Genomic DNA, 24,401 nt, shown 5'->3' with positions numbered 1-24,401 from the left:
TACTTTAACTGTATACCGCTACCTGCTTGAAAAAAAATCATATTTTTTGTCAATCTTATTTATTGATTTTTCACAAAACCAAAAACCCCATAAATTTCTTCACCCGTTGACTTCCTTTCCATGGTTTCCATATTTACACTTAAATGCCGCATATTTCACACATACTATTCAATACATCCATTTTAACCTATTTACCTGTGCTGCCTGAAAACATCATAATGCCAGGTGCATGGATATTCACTAGGATCACAGTACATGGGGAAGTGGAGGTGCGATCCTTCATTCTCTCACTGCAAGGGAAGGGTTAAACCTCCCACCTCTGCTCACTGAAAATTGGAGCGCTCCGTACAATGAAAGCTATATCTGTTGTTATCTCAAGGCTGCAATCCTAGTTTTGAATTCTGAGTGGGAAGCAAGGTTTGGCAAGGAGAATCTCTCTGGGTTGCATCCCATTTATTTGTGCATTTTGAGGAGTTATACGAGGTGATCCACAGGGATGATAATTTATTCCGCTGGAACCAATGAAGGCATCACTCAACCTGCTCCTTGGAGGAAAATACAAATTTTCTTCACTGTGCCAACATGCTCAAGACAACAGCTGTGAAATGCAGCCACACAGTTAACAGCACTGAGATTTTCCTGCCCTGGGTTACTTAATAGCACCCAGTATGTATTCAGAGAGAAAAAGGGAAAGATACATGCTTACTTTCCGAAGGCAAGACAGGTCCACCAATCATCCGGGACAAGCCAACGGCATAGTCGCAGACATCCACATATTCTTGGACTTCGCCAACACTCTCGGCGGAGATCTTCCCCATCTCCAAAGAAACCTGGCGGTATTAAGGAAATGTGTTGGTCCTGTTCAGTCGCCGAATAGGAAATATTCTACTAAGCACTATATAAATCAGAGGCAAGGAATTGCACCAACCAGTGGGCTGGATCCCCGCCCCCCCATTCCCATGTGTCAAGTCTGACAGGCTGGCAGTCAATCGCCTGCTGTCAAAATGGCACCGGTGGTCCATTTTTGCCCACGCAGTTTGGAATCGAATTGCGAGGGCAAAGCAGAGCTCTGCACTTTGCAAGCACTTATTGCTCAGTTGCCGATTGTCGGGGTTTGCAACCCCATGGTATTCACACAAGCGAAACTGTATCATTTCTTATTTTACAGACGTGGCTGTGTTTTAGACATGGTTCCAAAACTTTCAGCCAGAGTGATTACTGTCGCAGCAGCAAACCGTACCAGATTTCCCAAAAGGTTGATTTTCTGTCTCAGGGCATGACCAATCTGTCTCACAATTTCTCCTCGTTTGGGTGCAGGAACCTAGACAAAGAGAGAAACGCATTTAAGCCCAGTCTTACAAAACACTGTGGACTTTGTCCCAAACAGTACGCTTAAATAACATGCATCCAGATGAGGCAATCTCTATTAACATCATTTAAAGTATCAAGGTAACTTATCCTATCAGGTAAAAAAAATAAAATGCCATGGATGATTTCTTGAGTGACACAACTTGTCTGAATTCCAGGGAAATCTGATGAAAAATTTATTTGGTATTTCAAAAAATGCAGATGCTTCTGAACACTTCCCATTGTGTTTGTGTGTGCAATATATATCTGTGAGAATGCATAAGACAAGCAGCTTGAAATAAATCTGTCTAGAGATGCAGATGATTTTCAAAAATGCAAGTGTGCCAAAGTTGTGGCTTCCCTTTCTATGACCCACATCTTTGAAATCTTGGGGTTGCCATTTAATCTTCTAGTACTAACGAAGTCACAGATCTACCATACAAACTGTCATCTGTAAAGCACAACTCTAATAGCAACTGTTTACAGTGGTAGCACAAGGCGTAAAGCAGATGTTTTGGCCTACAACTCCTATGATCCCTAGCTAAGAGGACCAGTGGTCAGGGATTATGGGAATTGTGGTCCAAAACATCTGGAGGGCCAAAGTTTGGGGATGCCTGGCGTAAAGCATCAGAAAGAGGACTCACACAAATGAAGGAAAAAGGATCAGAATCTAATGGCATTGCTTAATAAAAATGAGTTTAACAAGTCTGTGGCTCATCAAAGCATGTCCCCTGTTTATGCGCATTCAATGCGCACACGACTCTGTGTAAGCGCATTGTGCCGAACTCAGAAGTGACTTGGAAACACCAGGAAACCAGGCAGAGGGCCTTCTCAGTGGTGGCACCAGCCCTGTGGAACACCCTCCCATCAGATGTCAAGGAAATAAACAACTATCTGACTTTTAGAAGACATCTGAAGGCAGCCCTGCTTAGAGAAGTGTTTAATGTTTGATGTTTTATCCTGTTTTTAATATTCTGTTGGGAGCCCCCCAGAGTGGCTGGGGAAACCCAGCCAAGTGGACGGGGTATAAATTTTATTATGATTATTATTATTATTAGCATTATTATTATTAAGATGACACTGAAATGTCACTAAAGGGGCAGAACGGGGGGTTGGAGTTTGCATGCTTTTTTCAATTACATGCAATTTCACCGACCTGAAAGGTGCTTCTGAACAGAATCCCTGTGTAAACGGGAGGCTGCCTGTATTTCAGAAAAATATTAAGGAATTCAAACTTACCTCTGCCCATACTTTCCAGGCTTCTTTAGCTTTCTTTAGTGTTTCTTCATAGTCTTCCATACTAGCCTGTAAGGATATATTTTTTTAAATAAACAACAGTCACAACGTTTGTAATTTTTTGACCCTTGTAGAAAACAAATGTACAAAGAATGTAGAAAACAAATGGAAAAAGTATGTACCCAACCAGCAAATCCTAATTTTATGGAAGAAGGTGGTGCTATTTGGACATAAAAAAAGCTTTGGGACCTTTGGAAATAGTTTGCCTGAAGTGGTAGAATAAAAGAGGAAATATACCACGAACCCATTTCTGTGACGCAACCACCATTTCAACACATGTGATTTAAATCCAGCAGAGGGAGCGTACAAACATAAAATTTCCATCTTCCACTGCTCTCAGCTACTTTTCCACATCCCCTCCCCAATTAGCTTTATTGACATTCCAAACCTAGCCTTTGGCTATTCAAAGAGTATTGCAAAACTTTCCAGTGTAGCATTTATCTATAGACTTGATCAAAGAAAGAAAGACAGAACCTTACCTGACGAACTCTGGCAATTGGCTGATTGTTTGCAGGGCAATATGTCGTCATGACCTAAAGAGAGAAAGATGTGCCAAGCCCCTTTAGATAACAAGAACATAGCTTCTTAAGGTTCAAGAGTCACTTATACATTGGGAAAGGACATAGTATGGATGGTCCTATATCTCAGTCTGAATACACTCACACTGATCTGCACCCGAATGAGAACCACAATCTGCACACCAAAGCAGGCTTGGGCCACATGCATGGGCACAATGGGCAGTAGTGTCATGGGGAAAACCCATAACATGATGCACAGATTCTGAGTTTGGATTCCTATGAAGCCGCCTTGCTCTGGGAAGAGATGGGACCATCGCACAAAACAGGCAGGCTTCCGCTGCCCATCCCTGGATTGAGGCAATTATATTTCTTCTCCCGAGTGCATTTAAGGCCGAAGTCAATGGGATTCACTTCTAAGCAGATTATTAAGTATATGCATAGGGCTGTTCTGCCCATCGCATATAGCAGCCTGACCTCAGCCCAGTATACCTGAAGGAGCGTCTCCATCCCCATCATTCAGCCCTGACACTGAGGTCCAGCTCTGAGCATCTTCTGGTGGTTCCCTAACTGCAAGAAGTTAGGTTACAGGGAATCAGGCAGAGGGCCTTCTCGGTAGTGGCACCCGCCCTGTGGAATGCCTTCCCATCAGATGTCAAGGAAATAAACTACTATCTCACTTTCTGAAGGCAGCCCTGTTTAGGGAAGTTTTTAATGTTTGATTTTTTTATTGTATTTTTGGTATTTTGTTGGGAGCTGCCCAGAGTGGCTGGGGAAACCCAGCCAGATGGGCGGGGTATAAATAATTATTATTCTTCTGGTGTACACAAGAGTTAGCAGCCAATTATATATTTTTGTCTTGCTTGGTGATCCAGAAGTAGTTCCTTCTCTGCCAAAGTGACCAGGCAGATACAGAGGCATGCACTGCAAGAGCCATAAGTAGCATGTTTCCATATTCTTATGGTTTGATATTCTGGATATTACAGTATTTTGATCTTATTAAAGAGCAGGCTATACATATGCATGATAAATAACTACTACTGGGTCTGGAATCCCTCCCTCTCGACCAGCATCCACCTACAGTGGCCGGCTAGACGCCTTTGGGAGCCCTCCAAGCAGGGTATCCAAGCATCTCTGGAAAGAGGTCCAAACGTAGGAGCATAGCCAAAGGAAAAACATTTTATCAGCCCAACAATATTAATGATTGATGTGTCCCTTTCTCCTGCTGATTCCGGCCAGGAAACAGACTGTGGCAACTGGTAAAGGGCAACATATTTGTTAAAAGATAGACAAAATCAATTGTGTTTCAAAACCACCGAAAGGTTACACATTAAAAGGCAGGCTCCTTTTTCAAAGCACCATCTGAAAGGCATTTCCTTATCTAGGACCGGCCATTCTCCATGCAAAAGAATATGAACGGGCACAAATCTCACATCATAAACCTGAGGACATTTCGACTTCCGAAAGCAACATGGCGGTAGCTGTACTTGGCCATTGCAGAACTTCAGAAATTGCAGTTTCTCGGGAAATGCAATTGTGCCACCCTTGTGCTGCTTGGGAAGATGGCTTTTTCAAATAAAAATCGCTCCACTTGGGGGTGTTAGACATGCCCCAGCAAGGGCTAACTTGCTACCAACGCTTTGGTGTTAATTAACCACAATATATCACTGTATTTTGCTTTCAGATAATCTTTGCTGACTTTTTAGCCTTCCTCTAAAGTGGGGGGTTTCCCAAAGTCAGCTGCTTTTTGAGGACTACAACTCCCATCATGCCAAGATAGTAGGACCAGAGGTTAGGGATGGTGGGAAGACATTGGCAGGATTATCATAAAAACTTGCACCTTTGAAAACATGTAAGATAGATATGAGAAGAGAGCATTAAAAGAATAAGACAATTTGGAGCATGCAGGAAAGGATGGAAATAAATGCAAGGGACTGCAGGAAGAAGGGGAAGGGAGCTGAAAGTAAAAATGTTACAATTATGGCTAAATAATTGTTGCAATGTATACAAATGAAAAATATAAAAAAGTTTAAATAATAAGCTGAAAACAGATCAAGACGTTGGCAGGGTCATCGTAAAAGCGTGCAGTTTGGAAAACATGTATTAGATATGAAAAGAGAGGATTTTTAATTCATGATTTTCAATTTTATACATTTCAATAATTTTACAATCATTTTAACATATCAAAACTTGACTTCCTTCCCCCCCTTTCTGGGGTTCCTTAAATTTATTTAGGGGGATGCATACCCCTGCATCCCCATCCCCCCCCAGAAAAAAGCAGATTCTGTCCTAGAAGAGAGGATTAAAGTAATTGTGGAACTGAATTGCAATTAAGAAGAAGTATATTAATATTAGAGGGACGAGGGTGGCGCTGTGGTCTAAACCACAGAGCCTAGGGCTTGCCAATCAGGAGGTCAGCGGTTCGAATCCCCACGATGGGGTGAGCTCCCGTTGTTCAGTCCCAGCTCCTGCCAAACTAGCAGTTCGAAAGCACATCAAAGTGCAAGTAGATAAATAGGTACCGCTCTGGCAGGAAGGAAAATGGTGTTTACGTGCGCTGCTCTGGTTTCACCAGAAGCGGCTTAGTCATGCTGGCCACATGACCCGGAAGCTGTATGCCAGCTCCCTCGGCCAATAAAGCGAGATGAGCGCCACAATCCCAGAGTCGTCTGCGACTGGACCTAATGGTCAGGGGTACCTTTACTTATATTAATATTAACGTTAATTTTTTTGGGGGGGGGCAAGAGAGTGGGGCCCTAAGCTATAGCTTGTTTAGCTTATACGTAAATCCGGCGCTGGTTACAATGTATATAGTACAATGAAAATAGTAGTAATAATAGTAATAAAGCTGTTTCTGGAAACTCTGCTAAAGTCAGATGTCTATGCTCAGGAGCACATGCAGATTTCCAAATCCGGATTGGACTTCGTAGCTCGCTCCAAATTTGGCTGCGGTGACTTTCAGGCTTGCTCCTGCCCGTGGCTGCCTACCTCTCCTCGGCCTCCCCAGGAGCCATTGTAGACGCCCTCGTTCTCCTCGCGAAGCCCCAGCTCCTGGAGCCACGAGTAGCGGCCTTGGCTGATCAGCAGCGTCGACATGGAGGCGGTGGAAGCGGCGGAGGCCAAGCGAACGCGTCCCGACAGAGCGCAAAGGCGGAGCGCCGACCTCAGCATCGCGCCGCCCAGAGCCATATGCGCGCCTGCCAGGAGGCTGCGGAGGGGGAGAGGCTCCGCCACGCCCCCCGAAACCCATTCCGACGGCGAGGATTGGGCGGCAGGGCACCCCGCCCACGGACCAGGCGGAGGCGCGTCCAATCGGCGGCGAGGCGAGCGCAGAGCTTTCCTCGCCCCCCCCCTCAGGTGACGCTGGGGAAAGCGACGCCCCTCTCGCCGGCCGTTGCCACGCGTCCGGGATGTCCCGGACTGTCACAGCTGTCTCTAGTGGCAGGGGTCCAGGGAAATCCGGGTGCGCGGCAAGCCGATTTCTCAGGGAAAGAACTCCAAAAGCAGGCTTGCCACGAGTCACTCAGGAAAATCCCTGTTTTCTGAAGATCAGGGGAGGATTTTGGGCCGGGAAAACAGGAGGTATGGCAACGCGATGGGGAAAGAGGCGGAAACAGCTCCCCAATTGGAAGATCACTATTTTGGAGGGAAGTTCTCCCCTCTAGAAAAGTCCAACCATTTGGGATTGTTCGCAAAAGAAAGCTCAACCATTTTGGTGGGTTTCTATTATAAAAAACCGCTCAACAATTTTGTGGGCTTCCTAAAAAAAAAGCTCAAACAGATCTGAGTCAGGAATTTTAATTTTTGAAACACGGAAACCCTCCTTTTTTGCCTGTTTCCAATCCACTACTGTCATTTTCATGCAATTTATCCGGTTCTGTTCCCATTACTTAGGGTTGACATATATACATCCGGAAATTCCCGGGCATAGGGGGCATTCTGCCATAGCAAACAGCATCTGGGTGGAAATCGCTTAAATGTCCAGAAAAATCCAGACATATGGCAAAACTCTTTTTTCTATTTTTATTTTGCAAAAAAGCTCAACAACTATGCCAAAAATTAGCTTATCTGTCTAGATATTCATTGTTTGAAATATGGCAACTGAAATATGTCCCATGGGGACTCTGGCTAAGTCAGCTGCAGCTATGCCCGCTTACTAAGCGCATGTCTGCAGCCTTGCTCTGTGTGGTTTAGTTGCTGCTGCTGCTTGGCACAAACCGACATGTAATGCTTTCTGTGCATAGAGTGGTAAAGTTGGAAGGGACCCCTGAGAGTCATCTAGTCCAACCCCCTGCAATGCACGAATCTCAACTAAAGCATCCTTGCAGATGGCTGTCCAACCAATGGGCGTGAATCAAAACCAAAGCAACACACGACCATATACAAACATGCAATGTATAATATCAACTCTTTATGATGTCTAAACAGAACATAAAACTTAACATGTATGAACAATGTAACCAACTCTTAGATGATTCTCTTCGAAACATGAACAATAAAGCAGAAATCTATTAAGTCTCTGAAAGTCTCTGGTGGTCATAAATTGAAGCAATATAGCAGAAAGTCAATATGCTTTAACACTTTGCTAAATCCAGCATCTGGCAACTCATTTTAATGATGATGATGATGATGATGATGATGATGATGATGATGATAGTACCCCGTCCATCAGGTTGGGTTTTAATACTCCAGACATTGATCAAACTCCAACACCCACTAAACCCAGGAATTTAGGGAAGGATCTGGCACCCAGGAATTTAAGGGCATCAGGGCACCCACTAACTCATAACAATATCTAAACTGGAGAAATCACACACTAACTAGTTTCTACAGCCATAAGCCACGGCTTACTCTGCTCTGAAAATGGATAGACATGAAATCTGCTAGCCAAAATTTAAAAAAACCAACAACCCTGTTATCCTGTATGTTAAATAATTTAAAGATTTTAAATCTGTTACATTCAGATATTCATTCTGCACTGTATCTCTTGAACTTAGTTCTAGTGACCCTTAGACCATGTCTTATTCCTAAAAGGTTAATTTAGTTCCTAACATCAGTAGGCTCCAGCTGGCTGTAAGTTACGCAGTTTCTGATGCAGTTGGAACTTCAGCTGCTCCAGAGGTAGATCAAGCAAGGACATATACTTAAAGAGCAGCTTCCAATTTCACTTAATTAAAAGGTTTTATGTGACCATAACTGCCATGGTATACCATTCATTGTCACAATGAGCCCCTAGAAAGGCGAGCAGCCCAGGCACAAGCCTTTGAAATTGACTAGAAGCCTCGCAGAGATTATGAACTCGGGTGACCCTACTTCACAGAGATTTTGTTCACAAGTTCTGACTCTGACATCTGGCAAAGAGGCAATGAAGTCTGAGAGGTGCCCTGAGGTATCTGGTTTTTCAGCTAAAAAGACGCCACTTTCCCCTTTGCTCAGTGCTACATACCTTGGTCCTGATCTTGACGTGTAATGCAGGTGGAATGGGGGCGGGGAATCACGGAAATGGTTGCTCATTCATTTGGGAAATGTGGTCTGCCTATGTTCTGGAGCTCATAGACATGTATATTTTTAAGGCTGTTTATGGACCGGGATTTAAATCACTGCATAGGCAAATCATTCAACAAATTGAACTGATCAGTAATTTTTCTACACCAGGGGTTCCCAACAAAATTTTCTTGAGGACCCCTCATCAAGCCGCTATTGTGACAAGGACCCCCATTAATTCCTAATCCTAAAATTAAAAAGTGTGAGCCAAATTAAGAGTCTTTTTATATTTTATATTTATACGTTTTTTACAGTTACAACAGAGTACTCCATCAGTATACAGTTAGTTTTAATTTTCAGTTCTTAATGAGATGAGTTAAATCTGTCCTTTGAGTCCATTATTTCTGAAATATTAGGTTCCAAACTTGCAACTTTCACTCTGAAATCCGACCGCATGTCGAGCCGATTCCTATATTTGTTTTTCATGAAACCCATGGAAGAAAATGCTTGCTTTGTTTACAAACACTACTGTTTTGCAAAGAGGCAGCACGCGCCGGGGAGGAGGGAGGGGAATGGAGAAGACGGGGTACCTGCGCAGTAGCGCACAAATGAAGCCGATGCGCGCAAAGCATCTTGGGGAGGTGAGCGTTAGTAGAATGTGCGCGCTGCCTCTTTGCAAAACAGTAGTGTTTGTAAAGCACCCCTAACGGCATACAGCAGAACTACTGCCTCTATCTAATTCTAGTCTTGCGCTAGACTCTGCTCATGCAGGAAGCGGCCAAAACAAAAATCTGTTATCATACGAAATATATTTAATATATTTTTTATTCTAATAGCATCTTGCGGACCCCTCTGGCATAGCTCGCGGACCCCTGGGGGTCCCCGGACCACCTGTTGGGAACCACTGTTCTACACCATGTAACTGTGGGGCAAGAAATCCTACTCAGTTAAGCTTCTAACAATAACATGAATGAAAAGACAGAGATAAATGAGAAAATGAAAAGTACACGGACGATTTACATAAGCATGCACAACCTTCCTTCTATCTAGGCCTTGAGCTGTGATAGTCACATGCCAAAAATGTATCAAGTCCTTACATTTTTCCGATTGGGAAAAGAGAACAAGCCTCAGTGCTCCAGCAAAACTACAATATTAGACAAGCCTTCTATCTCTGAATCCACTGTTTTAGGCAATACGTTTAATACAACGGCTGTTTAAAATTGCTTTCTTTTGACCCCAAGCGCTCAGGAAAATCTGTAAAAACCTTCAGTCATTTGAAAACCAGGAAGTTACAGAAAATAAAAAATTAACACCAGGGAGTACCAGTACCTTTCATGCTGTTAACAGGTATATTTTACAAAATCACAAAGAACATGCCTTTTTATCTTAAGCACGTTTCCTTGGATCTGCTGAAAATCTTTTCAGCAGTTCCTTCTCAAATTCCTCCTTTTTCCCCAATAGAATAGGGCGTCTCTATTTTCATTGGGGAAATGTTGGATGTTTTATTATATTTTATATTGTTGGAAGCCAGTCAGATGTGCAGAGTGTAACAACAACAACAACAGCAACAGCAACAGCAACAGCAACAACAGAATAGGACAGCCCTGTTTTTATGGGAGGAATGTTGGAGGCTATGGAGTTATGCAACAGCAACCCCCGAACCAAGGAGACAAGTACTGGTAACTAGACAACCTTTAGAACAGGCATAGGGGCAACCTTGGCGCTCCAGATGTTTTGGAACTACAACTCCCATGATCCCTAGCTAACAGGGCCAGTGGTCAGGGATCATGGGAGTTGTAGTTCCAAAACATCTGAAGAGCCAAGGTTGCCTGTGCCTGCTTTAGAAGATACCTGAAGGCAGCCTGTACAGTATAGGGAAGTTTAACATTTAACGTTTTATTGTGTTTTTATATATGTTGGAAGCTGCCCAGAGTGGCTGGGGCAACCCAGCCAGATGTGCGGAATATAATAATAATAATAATAATAATAATAATAATAATAATAATAATAATAATAATACTGTATAGGGAGTCCATATTTTTATCAGAGAAATATTGGAGGGTGTGAAGTTATGTGACCCCTGACCCAAGGAGATAAGTAACTAGACAACCTTTAGAAGACATCTGAACTCAGCCTTGGATAAGGAAGTTTTTTAAATGTTTATTATGTTTTTATATATGTTGGAAGCCTCCCAGAATGGCTGGGGCAACCCAGCCACGGTTATTTTATAATGATTAAAAAAAAAACTAACAGTAACAATAATAATAGAATAGGTGACGTCCCTATTTTCATCGGAGAAATGTTGGAGGGTATGCTGTATAGTTAGATCCAACTGGACACATTCTTTTTTTAACATCTCTCTCTCTGGAGGCATTTCTCTTCTTCCATTGTCTTTGTTCCTGGATGGATCGATGCCTAGAGCTGCATTTAGCCCTGACATCTTTGTGAATGAAATATGGAGCGTGTCACGCTGAGACCGTCGTTCGTGTGTGCCTGGTTTTTGTTTTGAATAATATAATTTTTATTAAACATTTCCTTGCTTTAAGAAAGTACGCGCATAGTCTCCATTTCTCTCTCTCCCCCGCCCCGCCACTCAGGTGGCGTAGCCTTTCCCACAGCGACAAAAGCGGCAAGCCCGGACTACAAGTCCCGGCATGCCTCTCGGAAGGGTGGTCCCGCCGTCCGCCGCCCCTCCGGGCGCAAAGGATTGTGGGCGCCGTAGTCCTGGCTCGGCTAAGGCCGGGCCCTTTCCCGCGCGCTCCTCCCGCGCTGGCTGAGGAGCCGGGAAAGATGGCGCTGGAGGCTCGCGGGATGGAAGAGGAAGGGGAGATCTCGGGCTCCGACTGCGAAATGCCCACCTCCGCCAGGAGCCCCCCGCAGGTGAGGCCGCTGCCCGGCGGCGACCGCTTCTTTCCCCGGCGGCTCGGGCCCGTCTGGGGGCCCGCCTGGTCGGCGGAGGCCGAGAGCAGCTCCGCGCTCCCTTTCCTGAGGAAAAAGCCGCGGCGAAGCGAGCGAGGGGGCGGCCCCGGCTTGCGGCCTCCCCCCCCCCTGCGTTTCGCTTTTGCCTTCGCGGCGGCCGCCAAGAACAGGAGATGCTGTTCTCCACAAACGTTCGCCGGAGCCCCGTTGGCTGCCTTCGAAATTCGCCAGGCGCATTTTGCCCCCCCCCCCGGGCCGCTGGCGGGATGGAGCCTAACGTCACCTGTCTGGTGGTGCCCGCTGGGGAGATCCTGGGGTCCAGCTCGTTTCCCCATGCATGAGCCACGCCTAGAAACGGGAGCTAGGGGGCGGGGGGCAAACGGCACCTTAAACTGAGCGCGCAACAACGTGTGCGGTGAAATTTTTTCGTGGAGGAGCAGTTGAGGGCCAGAGGCGCCAGGTTGTGGGGGGGGGGGCAACATCATGCGTGTGACATCCTGATGTGTGCGTGAGCCTCACGGCTCCATCCCTAAGCCGGTCAGGAGTTTCCTGGGCTTTGGGAAGGAGGTGCCAGGGCTCCGATGGGATACTCGGATGGCATTGGGAAGGTGGCAGGACGGATCTTGGATTCATCTGAGCCTCGTGCCTCCCTCTCCAAGCCGGGCAGACACCTTGGGCTCATTTCTCCTTGATCCATATCTAGTTGTCTCTACTAGACCAGGAGTCTCCAAACTTTGGGGGCCTGCGTGAACATTTGTAAATCAGAGAAACTGTCATGGGCTGCCGCCACACAAATCTCCTGCAACCAAGGACACTCTGCATCCTATTCTGTTGGCAACAATATAATGTTTCTTTCAAGCTTCAGCAGAAGCAGGGGAACCTGTGGGACACATGTATGGACTTCGGTTTTGGGGACACTTGGCACTAGATAGTGATGGCTCTCTAACAGTGTATGGACGCAGACATGGTCTTAATCTCCCCCCCCCCCCCCCGACCAAGCCTCCTTGATTTGCTTACAGCAGTTTGTACTTGAAAGGAGCAACTCCGCGTGTAGCTGTTTCGAGGGCCACATTGACCTGGCTTTCTAACTAAATAATGTTTGGCTTTCTAACTTTAAAGAAACTATTATAATTAGTGTTTGCCTGCATCAACTGCTCTTAACAAGATTGCCACCAAATTCTCCTTGTGCTAGTAGAGATGTGGGGTGCTGAATACAGTCCAAAAGAGATTTCAAATGGTGTGTTCAAACTACCCCTGTATCAAATTTTGGCTTGTATGTTTAGGACTGTGCTGCTTTTGTCTTATCATTAGATTGGAAAAGAGAATACATAATGGTGTCACGAAGTAGAGGAGACTCATTTTCCTGAAAGGTATTCAACCAAAGCTTTAAGCCTATGCCAAATTGGTCAGCTTACGTGTGTTTGGAACTAAAATAAATACAAATCTGCATCATTCATTTTCCAAGCTTGTGGACTTTTCAGCTAGTTTCTGTAGAGCAAATGATATTCATCATTATATTACCTTCACTTCTGGTATGGCTAAGTAAAAAATGTGGTAGAACTCTTTACATATTTTACATAAAATTACCTGTATCAAAACTAACAAGATAATGTTATTTTTTGTGAAGATCCACGCTGTTTCAAAGCTCAGCATAGAAATGTTATGCATCCAGTAGAAATCAGTGAGATACATTTGATATTCCGTAGGCATGTCCTCAGTTTTTACATGTTTTCAGCCTCAGAAAGGGGTGGAAGGATTGTAGGCGTGTCTACTTATGGATGTACCCTTTATGCCACACATGTGGGAGATGGTGCTTATAAGTCTGAGCATAGTATTTCTACATTTCTGGCTATGGGAAGTGGTAACTGGGGATGGACTGGAGGAGGACTTAGAACATCTATGCACTCAAATTTAGACAATGTATTGCTGTGAAATTTTTGGACCCATGGCCATTTCTTCCCACACCCATCTGTGGAAACCACCTGCTGCTGGGCTTTGTTGAATGATGGCCCTCCAGATGTTTTGGCCTACAACTCCCATGATCCCTAGCTAACAGGACTGGTGGTCAGGGATGATGGGAATTGTAGTTTAAAACATCTGGAGGGCCGAAGTTTGGGGATGCCTGACCTAGAGGGCTGTGCCCAAGCCCATCAAAGCTCAATTGGCTGCACTTGAAAGACCTATTATTTGAACTTTTTGTGAGTGTTAGCAATTTTCCTTTCTCCCACCAAAATTTTGCTGTAGGCAGAGCTAGCCCAGTGGAAATGTGATGCTAGACTTGCTGAGGACTGTTAATGCAAAGCAAACCTTGACTACAGTAGCTAAACTAAAAATTGTTCCGCTTAGAAAGTCAGGTCAGTGTGGGCCTTTCAAATAGCCACTTGCATGTTTACACTTTGCAAGGGCAACTTGCTGTAAGCTGATCATAACACTGATAGTTTGGGGGCTGGTGGCTAAAGTGGAGTCAGTGGTGTATTATTCTACCTCTCCTAGTCTTTCATTCTGCACTCCTCCTTGTTAGAAAGCTCGCAGTAACATTGTTGGACTGCAACTCCCATCAGCCCCAGTTATTACCGTGAATGATCAGGTTGATGGGAGTTGTAGTCTGACAACATCTGGAGGGCCACAGGTTCCCCACCTAATTGTTTAAAACTAATATGTGCTCACTTTGCTTGCTTTTTATATTTGTCTCTTTAGTCTCCATGCATGTATCTATGCTAGGTTTTTGTAAAACAACACAGGGTAATGCTCTGTGATGACAAAAATGGGCTGCTTTTCTTGTTTGAGCTTTCAACATTTCCCCTAAAATCTGACTGTGACACTGAGGCCTTGAGTAGTAATAGAACTCAAGAATTTAGGCTCTGCTGAAATGTACTGGTAACACTATCAGATATCCTTCAAACACAACATAGTTAAATATTTCATTATGTGACCAAGATAGTCTGAAAGCAGCCTTCTGTTGCTGAAGTGAACCAAATAAATAGCAAATGTGCAATATACAGTATGTCTAAATTCTCATAATATATCTAATAGGGGAAAAATATATATGCTGTGTTTATATGTAAATCTTCCAGATGATACATGGCAATAGCTATGTTTCTGAAGCTTCTCCAGGTGTCAAAAAGAAACAAATCGTACATTCTTTATGTAACTCTGTGTTGTCATTAAGGAATCTGGGCTGTGAATTTTTAATAGGATGCATCAGAACAAGTGTGGTTTTTTTAACATAAAAGTGAAATTATTAAGCATTTGAAATTTGATAAAATAAAAACAGAAGTTGAGAGCAGCATTTCACCAAGAGGAAAATAGCTGGGACCCACATAACAGCACTGGGCAGAGGCAAAGCCAGTAAGAGGGGTCAGGAACCTCATTGACCCCAGTATTCTCCCCCCCCCCCCCGTGGCGCTACACAAATCCTGTACTTTTGTGCAAGCTGTCACAAAGAGAAATAAGAGTTCTCAAGAAAGCAGCTGTGCATACCAATGCTATGTGATTGGGTGATAAGTGTGCCTACAGCATAGGAATAATGCTTTCGGCGCCATATTCTATGGCTAGGGTCGTGCCTTTTATCTGGCCACAAGCAGGCTTCTTGTTAAGTCTTACTAATTTGAACCTAGTTGCAAATAATAGTTTGTGGAATAGAAAGTTAAACATTCAAGAAAGTGATTACACTTTGTTTCCTTGCATGTGTAGTCAGAGAGCTAAACGGAAATTTGTTTCTCGTTAAGCACATAAGATCCTGCAATTCATGCAGAGGGTAAGGTTCGCATTATGCTTCTGGGTTTTGTAAGACTCTAAATAGTTTCCAGCCAATTTGTTCTAATCATTGCAGCAACCACGTGATATACACACTTTCCCTGGAAATACATTTATTTCCCATTTTAAATCATTTTTTTTTCAATTGGCCCATTTCCCCCTTGATGATTTAAACCAATCCACTGTGGTTTTCAGCCTCCTTAGGTACTTGGAAGCTTGGTGGTGGGCGAATTTATTTGAGTTTCGAAGAGAATGGTGCAAATCAGTGTGGTATTTTAACCTTAAAGCTATGTCATGAAAAAGGTTAGATTGCCAAAGCCAATTACAGGGCAGTCATGAACATATTTCTTTGAATGAAAGTTCTAGTGATTCAGAGGAGGATTCCTTCCAAATAAAAGTGCCTAGAAGTATGGTCTTCACTGAGTGGAGATATGATCTCCATGTTGAAAACTAGTACTGTAGTTTAGATACTGTGCAAAATGCTGAAACTCATTTCTTGCGACAGCAGCAAAAATGTTCTAACCCAGTGTGCGGGAGCCTTGGGTCCTCAGATGTTGCTGGACTGAGAAAGTGGATAAACATTTCTCTCCTTCATAGTATTAGAACTCATGGTCATCCAATGTAGCTGAATGCAAGAAGAATCAGGTGAAATAAAGTAATTCTTCAGGGCATATTTGAGCTATGGAAATTGCTCCCACGGGGTTCCAGTGCCATCAGCTTAAAGGTAAAGGTAAAGGGACCCATGACCATTAGGTCCAGTCGCAGACAACTCTGGGGTTGCAGCGCTCATCTCGCTTTACTGGCCGAGGGAGCAGGCATACAGCTTCCGGGTCATGTGGCCAGCATGACTAAGCTGCTTCTGGCAAACCAGAGCAGCGCACGGAAACACTGTTTACCTTCCTGCCGAACTGCTAGGTTGGCAGGAGCAGGGACCGAGCAACGGGAGCTCACCCCGTCGCGGGGATTTGAACTGCCAACCTTCAGATTGGCAAGCCCTAGGCTCAGTGGTTTAACCCACAGCGCCACCCGCGTCCAGCCATCAGCTTAGAAAGTTTTAAAAGACAAAATTCATGGAGGAGAAGACTAGCAATGACCACTAAACAGGATGGTTGTGTTCTTGCTCTACTGTTGGAGGTAGTATTGTGCCTGAACACCAGGAAACTGCAGTCCGGTAGAGTGCTCTTGTGCCCAGGTCCCGATTGCCAGTTTCTCACGAGCTTCTATCTGAGAACAGGAGGCTGGATTAGATGGGCCACTGGCCTGATCTAGCAGAATTGTTCTTGTGCACTCGGAATGGTACTCAGAAGTTTATAACGCTTTAACTGACCAGTTGGATAGGAGGGAGTGAAAGCTGATTATCTATTCAATACTGTAAGTCACTTTGAAATTCAATACCTGTTCAGTTCAAATTGGAGTACCGTCGCTTAAAGGTTAAAGGGGCTGTGTGTGAGAGAGAGAACTGGAAGTGAGCTTTACCTAGAGTCTTGATCACAATTTTCTAGCGATTCATTCTTATTTGGCATACTGTTACACATGAGGAGCTTGGAGAAAATGAGCAAGAAGCGGAGTGTCAGAGGCTCTAAATTGGATCTTGGCATCGCCCTGCTTCCGATTTGCCTGTGGTCAGACTGAGAGGAGAGAGATGGGCTCAGATCCTATGTCAGTAGGGACCTGGACAGATGGGTGTTCTCCCCTTTTTTTACTCTCGTGAAAGACTGTGTGTGTATCCTGTTTGAGGACCTGAAGCCTTTCCTACTCTAGTTCCTGTCTTCTTCTTGTGGATAATATGGTATTAAATCTTTGTTTTGATTTTGGGGGTGCAGTGCATTTTGTGTTTGCATTTATGTAGCTTTTTGTTTTGTTTTGAACTTATTTTACTTAATTTATTGTAAGCTTCCCAGAGAAACATGCTATTGAGCAGCATGTGAGTGTTAAAAGTAAAATGATGAGGGAGGAGGCTAAGTACACTCTATTTTGCCTTGGGAAGTTTTGCACACAAAAAATCCCCAGTAGGGTGGCAAATTAGTGCACAATAAAATGTTTCTTTTTAACAATGACAGCAAACACCTTTCTTGCTTTCTTTTTACATTTCAGAAAGAGCATGATATCAGCTCAGCCAGATCTTTTCCAACTGCCATTTCCCCCTGTGCACCAACTGTCCCTTACCGCACAACCAAAAGTTTGGACTCCAGTGATGAGAGCTTCTCGGATTCAGACGAAGACAGCTGTCTGTGGAAGCGAAAGCGACAGAAATGTTCCAATCTTCCTCCTGCTAAACCAGAGCCTTTCAATTTTGGCCCGATCCCTCAGAAACAGATTACTGTAGGGGGTAAAAAGATCAACAACATCTGGGGTGCAGTGCTTCAGGAGCAGAACCAAGATGCAGTGGCCTCAGAACTTGGGATTCTAGGGATGGAGGGAAGCATTGATAGAAGCCGGGCATCAGAGACTTACAATTACCTGTTGGCTAAAAAGCTGATGAAAGAATCTGAGCCAGAAGTGGGTGAAGTGTTAGACAAAGAGTTAGATGAATATATGCAGGATGACAAAAAGACATTGCCAAAGGAGGAAGAGGAGGAGGAAATTGGACAAGGCCTCTTGAAACGGAAACGGCCTGTTAAGGACAGATTGGGTGAAAGACAAGAAATGAATTACAAAGGGAGGTATGAAATTACTGAAGATGATCCTGAGGAAAAAGTGGCAGATGAAATTGCCTACCGGTAAGATTTTGATCTTTTAAAACTCCTTCATCAGATTTTCAATAAATGCCACCTTACACAAAAACAAAACTTGCAGGACATTGGGTGTTTATTTTTTCTTTTTTAAATAACGGTACTAAAGAAAAGCTATTACAGGGGTCACCAACCTGGCACCCGCCACTGCCATGCTTTCATTGGCTCAGATTATTGAGATTCCGTTTAAAAAGAAACCAAGCCTTTAGCAAAATGTGCAGGTACCCTTGGAAGCAGTTTCTGTGAACTGAGCCAGTCTGGCTGCTCCCACCTGCCAGCGTTTTTAGTCATTGCATGAAACCAGAGTTCTGAGACTTCTGTTTCAATTCATGGAGACTGGACAGACGAATGCTTTGGCTTCTACTTAAAACTGACTGAATAATTTGATCTTGTGAGTAAAGTTGAACCTGGGAGCCTCTACATACGAAGCAGATTCTATAGCCCTTCCCCAAACCAGAACCCCATTTCATAATGTTTATTTGCATGAAGTCTCCTAGTTGCCCAGATATCCAGTCAAAATATTACAGGTTTATATAGCCATCCAAGAATTACTCAGTACAACCCCCACTGCACTATACAGAAACCTCGGGACGCTGATAAAATTCAGCTGTTTAGACTGAGAATGTGTGCTATTCACATGAATTGTGTGGCACTGTCCTCTGCACAGCCATAGAATATGCTTGAAATATATTTTGATTTACATAGACTCAACTAAAAAAATCACTGTGAGAAGTTAGGAATGCACGTTGAACCCATTTTGGTACTATCTTGTTTTCTCCTCTTTAAACCAAATCTGTGTCCTAGACAATTGCGTGGGGTTTGTGAAATTACCAGGGTGGTGGTTCACTGGAGAAAAGCATGAAGTTATATCAATAGGAACCAAAAGTAATGTGAACAAACAGAATTACAGTCGTGATTATTGGGTCTGTGCATGTGTAAACATTTTCATGGCATTATCTTTTAATTCTGGTTTATCAGCTGTGTGCTTCTGGTTTCCCACTGTGGCCTTGGGATGATACAGTTGTAAAATTTTGCGGTTTTGTACTTTGTCAGGAAGAGAACATGAAGGTTTCCGCCCCCCCCCCCCCGAAGAAGATACTTATGAGGCCAACATGGACAATGCAGTTTTTCTGTTTGCCTGGTTTGCAGTTGTTGCAGATGGCACAGCTGTCCCATGTGGAATTTGGAGCAAATTAGCCATTGTGCATCCTATGCTTTTAGTCTCCAGAGAATGAGACTTTATAAAATGAAAGTTTTAAGGCAAAAAGTTCCACTAGACCAGGGGTCAACAAACTTTTTCAGCAGGGGGGCGGTCCACTGTCCCTCAGACTTTTTTGGGGGGGGACTATATTTTGAAGGGAAAAAATGAATGAATTCCTATGCCCCACAAATAACCCAGATATGCATTTTAAATAAAAGGACACATTCTACTCATGTAAAAACACGCTGGTTCCCGGACCATCCGCAGGCTGGATTTAGAAGGTGATTGGGCTGGATCCAGCCCTGGGCCTTAGTTTGCCTACCCATGCACTAGACTAGACAATATAAAAATATCCTTGGACCATTCTTTACCCTCATAATTTGATAGCTGGTAATACTCAGTTAAAATAGGTGTCTGTCTGTAATTCTCAATAACTGAAAACATTCTTAAACCATATTCAAAGGACTAAAGATAATTTTGGGTTGCAGTCCCACCTTCCTGGAAGGTTATCCTTAGGGGGGGGCGTGTAAAATTGGGGGAGTAAGTGATGGTAAGCAGTAAGGTCAAGGGAAATTAAATGTAGAAAGTACAAGCTGACAATTCAGTTTTTAAAAGTATTACCAATTCAGATATATTCCACCCTTCCTCCCAAAACTCAGCACAGTGAGCCTTCACTACAGCAATGCTAGGCGAGTGTCAGATAGTGCTAAACTTGTAACAGTGGGTACATTTGTTCATAATTATGTTTTGTCATTCAAGCAGGTTACAAAATGCAAGGGTTTCCAGTTTTCATAGAATTTCCTTTCTCCTTTTAGGCTTTGTGAGCCAAAGAAGGATCTGATCGTACGGGTTGTGAAAATCATTGGGAAGAAAAAATCTATTGAACTACTGATGGAAACGGCTGAAGTGGAACAAAACGGAGGCCTTTTCATAGTGGTAGGAAATAATTGCTTTTTCAGCCTACATACTTAATCTTTTAACAAATATAGAGCCCTGTTAAAAAAATATTTTGAGTTTTTGAGGAACAGCATATTTATAGCAGCAAGTTCTATTGAGTTGAACAGGGTATAGGATTGCAGGTGTTATGTCTATAGAAAGCTTTAAAAAGTTTTCTTTTTCCATTATGCAGAATGGCACTAGAAGGAGAACACCGGGAGGAGTTTATTTAAACTTGCTGAAAAACACACCTAGTGTAACTGGAGAACAAATCAAGGTAAATAACATAATATATGTAAACCATTTAAAAACAGCACATTTTTAGATTACTTTGAAAAGCAAATGTTAAATGAGGATGTTTAAAGCAGGCATCCCCAAACTGCGGCCCTCCAGATGTTTTGGCCTACAACTCCCATGGACCAGTGGTCAGGGATGATGGGAATTGTAGTCCAAAACATCTGGAGGGCTGAAGTTTGGGGGTGCCTGGTTTAAAGTATATCTCTTCTTGCTGACTTCTGATTTCAATTTATACATCATCTAAAGTAGAAAATTGACATCCTGTTAAACCAGCTGTTCTTTAAAGATCCAATTTTTAATATTCTTATTAAAAGTATGCTTTCTGAGCACAGTTCAAAGTGTTGGTGCTGACCTTTAAAGCCCTAAACAGCCTCCACCATCATTGTTCATCCCGGATACCGAGGTCCAGCTCTAAGGGTCTTCTGCTGGTTCCCTCGTTGCGAGAGGTGAGGTTACAGGGAACCAGGCAGAGGGCCTTCTCAGTAGTGGCACTGGCCCTGTGGAATGCCCTCCCTTCAAGATGTCAAGAAAATAAACAACTAATTGACATTTAGGAGAGACCTGAAAGCAGACTTGTATGGGGAAGTTTTTAATGTTTGATGTTATATTGTTTTTATATGTGTTGGAAGCCGCCCAGAGTGGTTGGGGGGATAATAATAATAATAATAATAATAATAATAATAATAATTTGTTGTTATCATTATCATCATTATTTTCATCATTATTTAGATACAAGAAGAGTAACAACCATTCCCTCCCACCGAAAAACACCCCTCTTAAACAACCCCCCAGCCCAAGAGTCTGTTCAGCAGCCTTAGCTTTTGTAGCTGGAGGCAGTCTGGGCCCCACTTTCCCAGGTTAGGTACAAAAAAATCTGCAAGGGTAGGGAACGGGACAAGATGGTCTCAGGGCTTTTTAGCAGTCTCAGCATTTGTAGCTTACACCTGTATCTCTGAAGGGTTGCTCTTCAAAGAACATTACAGTAAAAAAAAAATCCCTTAACATTTTTCATAATCCAAAAAGTCATCATATTTCCCTGTGTTTTTTCTAATCTATTAGTAAATCAGTGAAATCATAAAATTGAAATCTTCCTTCTAACTTCAAAATATGTAACAAATGACTGTAGTGGTGATGGGCTTCAGAAATACCCCTTTCTGTATTTTGGGCAGACAGACTTGCAGCTGTTGAAAATAGAGCATCTCTCTCACTTTAGGGAGCTGAAGTCTTAATTTTCAAATATTATGTAGCAGCATTTGAAAGGATATGGCTTTCTTGAAAAGAGATTTTTGTTCTTTTGTCATACAGTTAGCTTTCATCACTAGTTTAAAGGTTAGCAAAGGAAAGTGGTGGTTTCTGAAAGGTGACATTGCCTATTATTCCTTGGCACTTCATGGAGTGTTAACATTCTCTTTGAAGGAAATCTTCTATGTTGAAAACCAGAAGGAGTATGAGAACAAGAAAGCAGCAAAGAAGAGGAGAATTCAGGTCCTGGGGAAAAAGATGAAGAAAGCTATTAAAGGGCTCAACCTTCAAGAATATGATGATGCTTCTCGAGAGACTTTTGCTAGTGATACAAATGAGGCATTGGCTTCACTGGATGACTTGCAGGAAGGACATGGAGAAATGAAACTGGATCCCGAAGATGCTATTGAAATTGATCACACTCACGATGTAGACCTCTTTTAATGCATCGGGTACTTGAGAGACCATACTTTTTGTGAGATATATTAAATTGCAGTTTTTATATTAAGACTACGTCTTGTTTTCAAGTGGCGATTAGTTGTATATAGAAGAGGGCCTTTGTTTTCTAACTTAATGTACATACTTGAGTTTTCCGTTTTCCTTTAGATCATGAAAAGACTTTGATCCGCTGTCTCCTTTGGTATGTAACTCAGCACCTAGTTAGGCTATGCCCCCCCCCCAAAAAAAATCTGGGATAGTTTCTAGGTAAGAGCAAAACTGAATATTCTCATTCCAGAGTAAGACTCATGTCTGGCACCTGCTAACTGCATAGAAATGTTTTCTGTATTATTTAACTAAAGGTAACATGCAACAAACTGACATGCCACACTTGGACATTTACTCTGCCATGGAAGCATTTATAATAAGCATGGTGTTCGTGGTTGCAGAGTTTGGGAACAATTTTCTAATACGGTATTCCAAATGCTTGCAAATTACTGAAAATGTCTCTTTAGATGCAGCATTAATAATAGGAAGGAATGCAGTGCAGAGGGATTAGATGTCCTTTGTCTGAATGTGCATTACTATCCACGAGAGTGTTTTCTCTAGAAGATTGTAAGGAATGTTCAGATTTATGTTCTGTTTTAATGACAAAGTACCTGGGCTTTTTCCCCTCTCTTCTATCTGAAGCGGTAGATGCAAAAATTTGCAGAACTCTTACCCCACTTTTGAATATTGTGCAGTAGGACAAATGGACTTACTGCACCACACTTTTAGTTATGCTGATGAGTTTTGTGCTAATGGTGTGATATTGTGTCAAATTACATGTACTTAAGTACCGTACCACTGAAATCTGTTGGGTGTTGAACACAATGTAACTGGTTACAGAATTGCAGCCCCAATAGTCCAGGCTCAAGATTCTTGGTTACCATTTAGGATTATAGTTCTCTTTCTAAATGCATATTTTTGTTTGCTTCAATATCTCGGGGGAGGGGGGGGAGATCTGAGTTGCATACTTTAGCTACATACAAGTGTTGAATTGTACACGGCAGTTGTACACAGTACAGTTTGTCGGGTGAAAAAAAGCCCATCTGAACTTTTCCAGGCTGACCTTTTGGCTCATTTGCCTCTGTATTTTTGTGTTAATGCCCAACAATTTCACAAAAGGGTTGTTGAGGCTACGGCTGTGGTCCCCTGATAGCCTTCAGAGGGTCTAACAGTCTGCTGCGTATCACTTAATGCTGAAAATTCATGGCACTAAATTGTCTTAAATCTTGACTACACTGACTTAATTGTTTTGTGATTTGCTGCTCAAATAACAAGTATACCAATTATCAGTAGATAATTTAAGATCAACAAGGCTAAAGATGTCCATAGTAACTAAATTTCTTAGGATAGAAATGTTCTTTCCTTAGTATCTGGTATCCAAGATGCATATAGAGTAGGCATCCCCAAACTTCAGCCCTCCAGATGTTTTGGACTACAATTCCCATCATCCCTGACCACTGGTCCTGTTAGCTAGGGATTATGGGAGTTGTAGGCGAAAACATCTGGAGGGCCGCAGTTTGGGGATGCCTGATATAGAGTATTATGTGAAAGAACCCCAATTTATTTTTGTGTTTTCATTCCAAAAATGTTAAGTTAAAACTGCTGTTCCGGATGTGGAAACAATGATATGTTAATGCCAGCTAATAAAGGATTGCTCTCTCAAACCGTATTGTAGAGAATTCAAACTTCACCTATAAGATGGTTGTACTGTACTTAAAATATAACAATTGTGTATACTTCAAGTTGGACATCCTTTTTGCAGTGGTCTTGGTAATTTTCCATTTATTGATTAATCAGTATTCTGCAACGCTAGTCCTTAAACATCCTAGGAACTACAATCCTCTGCTGTTCTAGGAACTTCTGAAAGCAGGCTGTTAGCTAGAAAACTATCTGAAATGCTGCTCTAAACAGCATTACAGTGATGGTAAAGTAGGGTTCTTTGCCAAGGCTCTTAATAGGCTGCATCCTTAGCAACCTTATGATGGGTGTAGCAAGTCTAAAAGAATCACCCCACAGCCTGTTTCTTAATTAAGACCACTTAATTGGAGTAAAACTGTTTTGCCATCTGCAGTTGCCGAGAGCATTTTATTTTTGCTTTATTTAATATGTTAACATTTAACTGAGACCAAACATAAGGGCTGCCTATAAATCCTCAATTTTTCCATCACAGTTTAAGATAATTTCCTTTAA

General features: G+C 42.8%; 2 protein-coding genes across 3 annotated transcripts in view; one reads left to right on the top strand and one right to left on the bottom strand.

The window, feature by feature from the left end:
• ALDH7A1 (aldehyde dehydrogenase 7 family member A1) overlaps positions 1-6,350 on the bottom strand; it is a 28,605-nt gene extending 22,255 nt beyond the window's left edge. Inside the window, exons 1-5 of the mRNA XM_035099986.2 lie at positions 6,147-6,350; positions 3,123-3,176; positions 2,587-2,652; positions 1,241-1,321; positions 707-830 (exon numbers count right to left, since the gene is read on the bottom strand). Coding sequence (XP_034955877.2) covers positions 707-830; positions 1,241-1,321; positions 2,587-2,652; positions 3,123-3,176; positions 6,147-6,347 — 526 coding nt within the window. The 5' untranslated portion in view covers positions 6,348-6,350. The remainder of the gene's footprint in view (positions 1-706; positions 831-1,240; positions 1,322-2,586; positions 2,653-3,122; positions 3,177-6,146) is intronic.
• A 5,001-nt stretch (positions 6,351-11,351) lies between these two features.
• On the top strand, positions 11,352-23,875 carry PHAX (phosphorylated adaptor for RNA export). Of its 2 annotated transcripts, XM_035100133.2 has the most exons (5): positions 11,354-11,522; positions 17,412-18,037; positions 20,066-20,186; positions 20,380-20,463; positions 21,900-23,875. In XM_035100133.2, exons 1-5 carry the CDS (start codon positions 11,433-11,435, stop codon positions 22,167-22,169), a joined length of 1,191 nt encoding a protein of 396 aa, XP_034956024.1. In that variant the 5' UTR covers positions 11,354-11,432; the 3' UTR covers positions 22,170-23,875. The 2 variants fall into 2 exon arrangements, with proteins under 2 accessions (XP_060136112.1, XP_034956024.1); XM_060280129.1 differs by lacking the exon at positions 20,380-20,463 and having other exon boundaries at positions 11,352-11,522.
• Positions 23,876-24,401: the final 526 nt, after the last annotated feature.

This window comes from Zootoca vivipara, chromosome 11 (genome assembly GCF_963506605.1).
Source record: "Zootoca vivipara chromosome 11, rZooViv1.1, whole genome shotgun sequence".
Classification (NCBI taxonomy): domain Eukaryota; kingdom Metazoa; phylum Chordata; class Lepidosauria; order Squamata; family Lacertidae; genus Zootoca; species Zootoca vivipara.
Note: the sequence above shows the minus strand (reverse complement) of the source record. Positions and strands in the feature narration are given on the sequence as shown.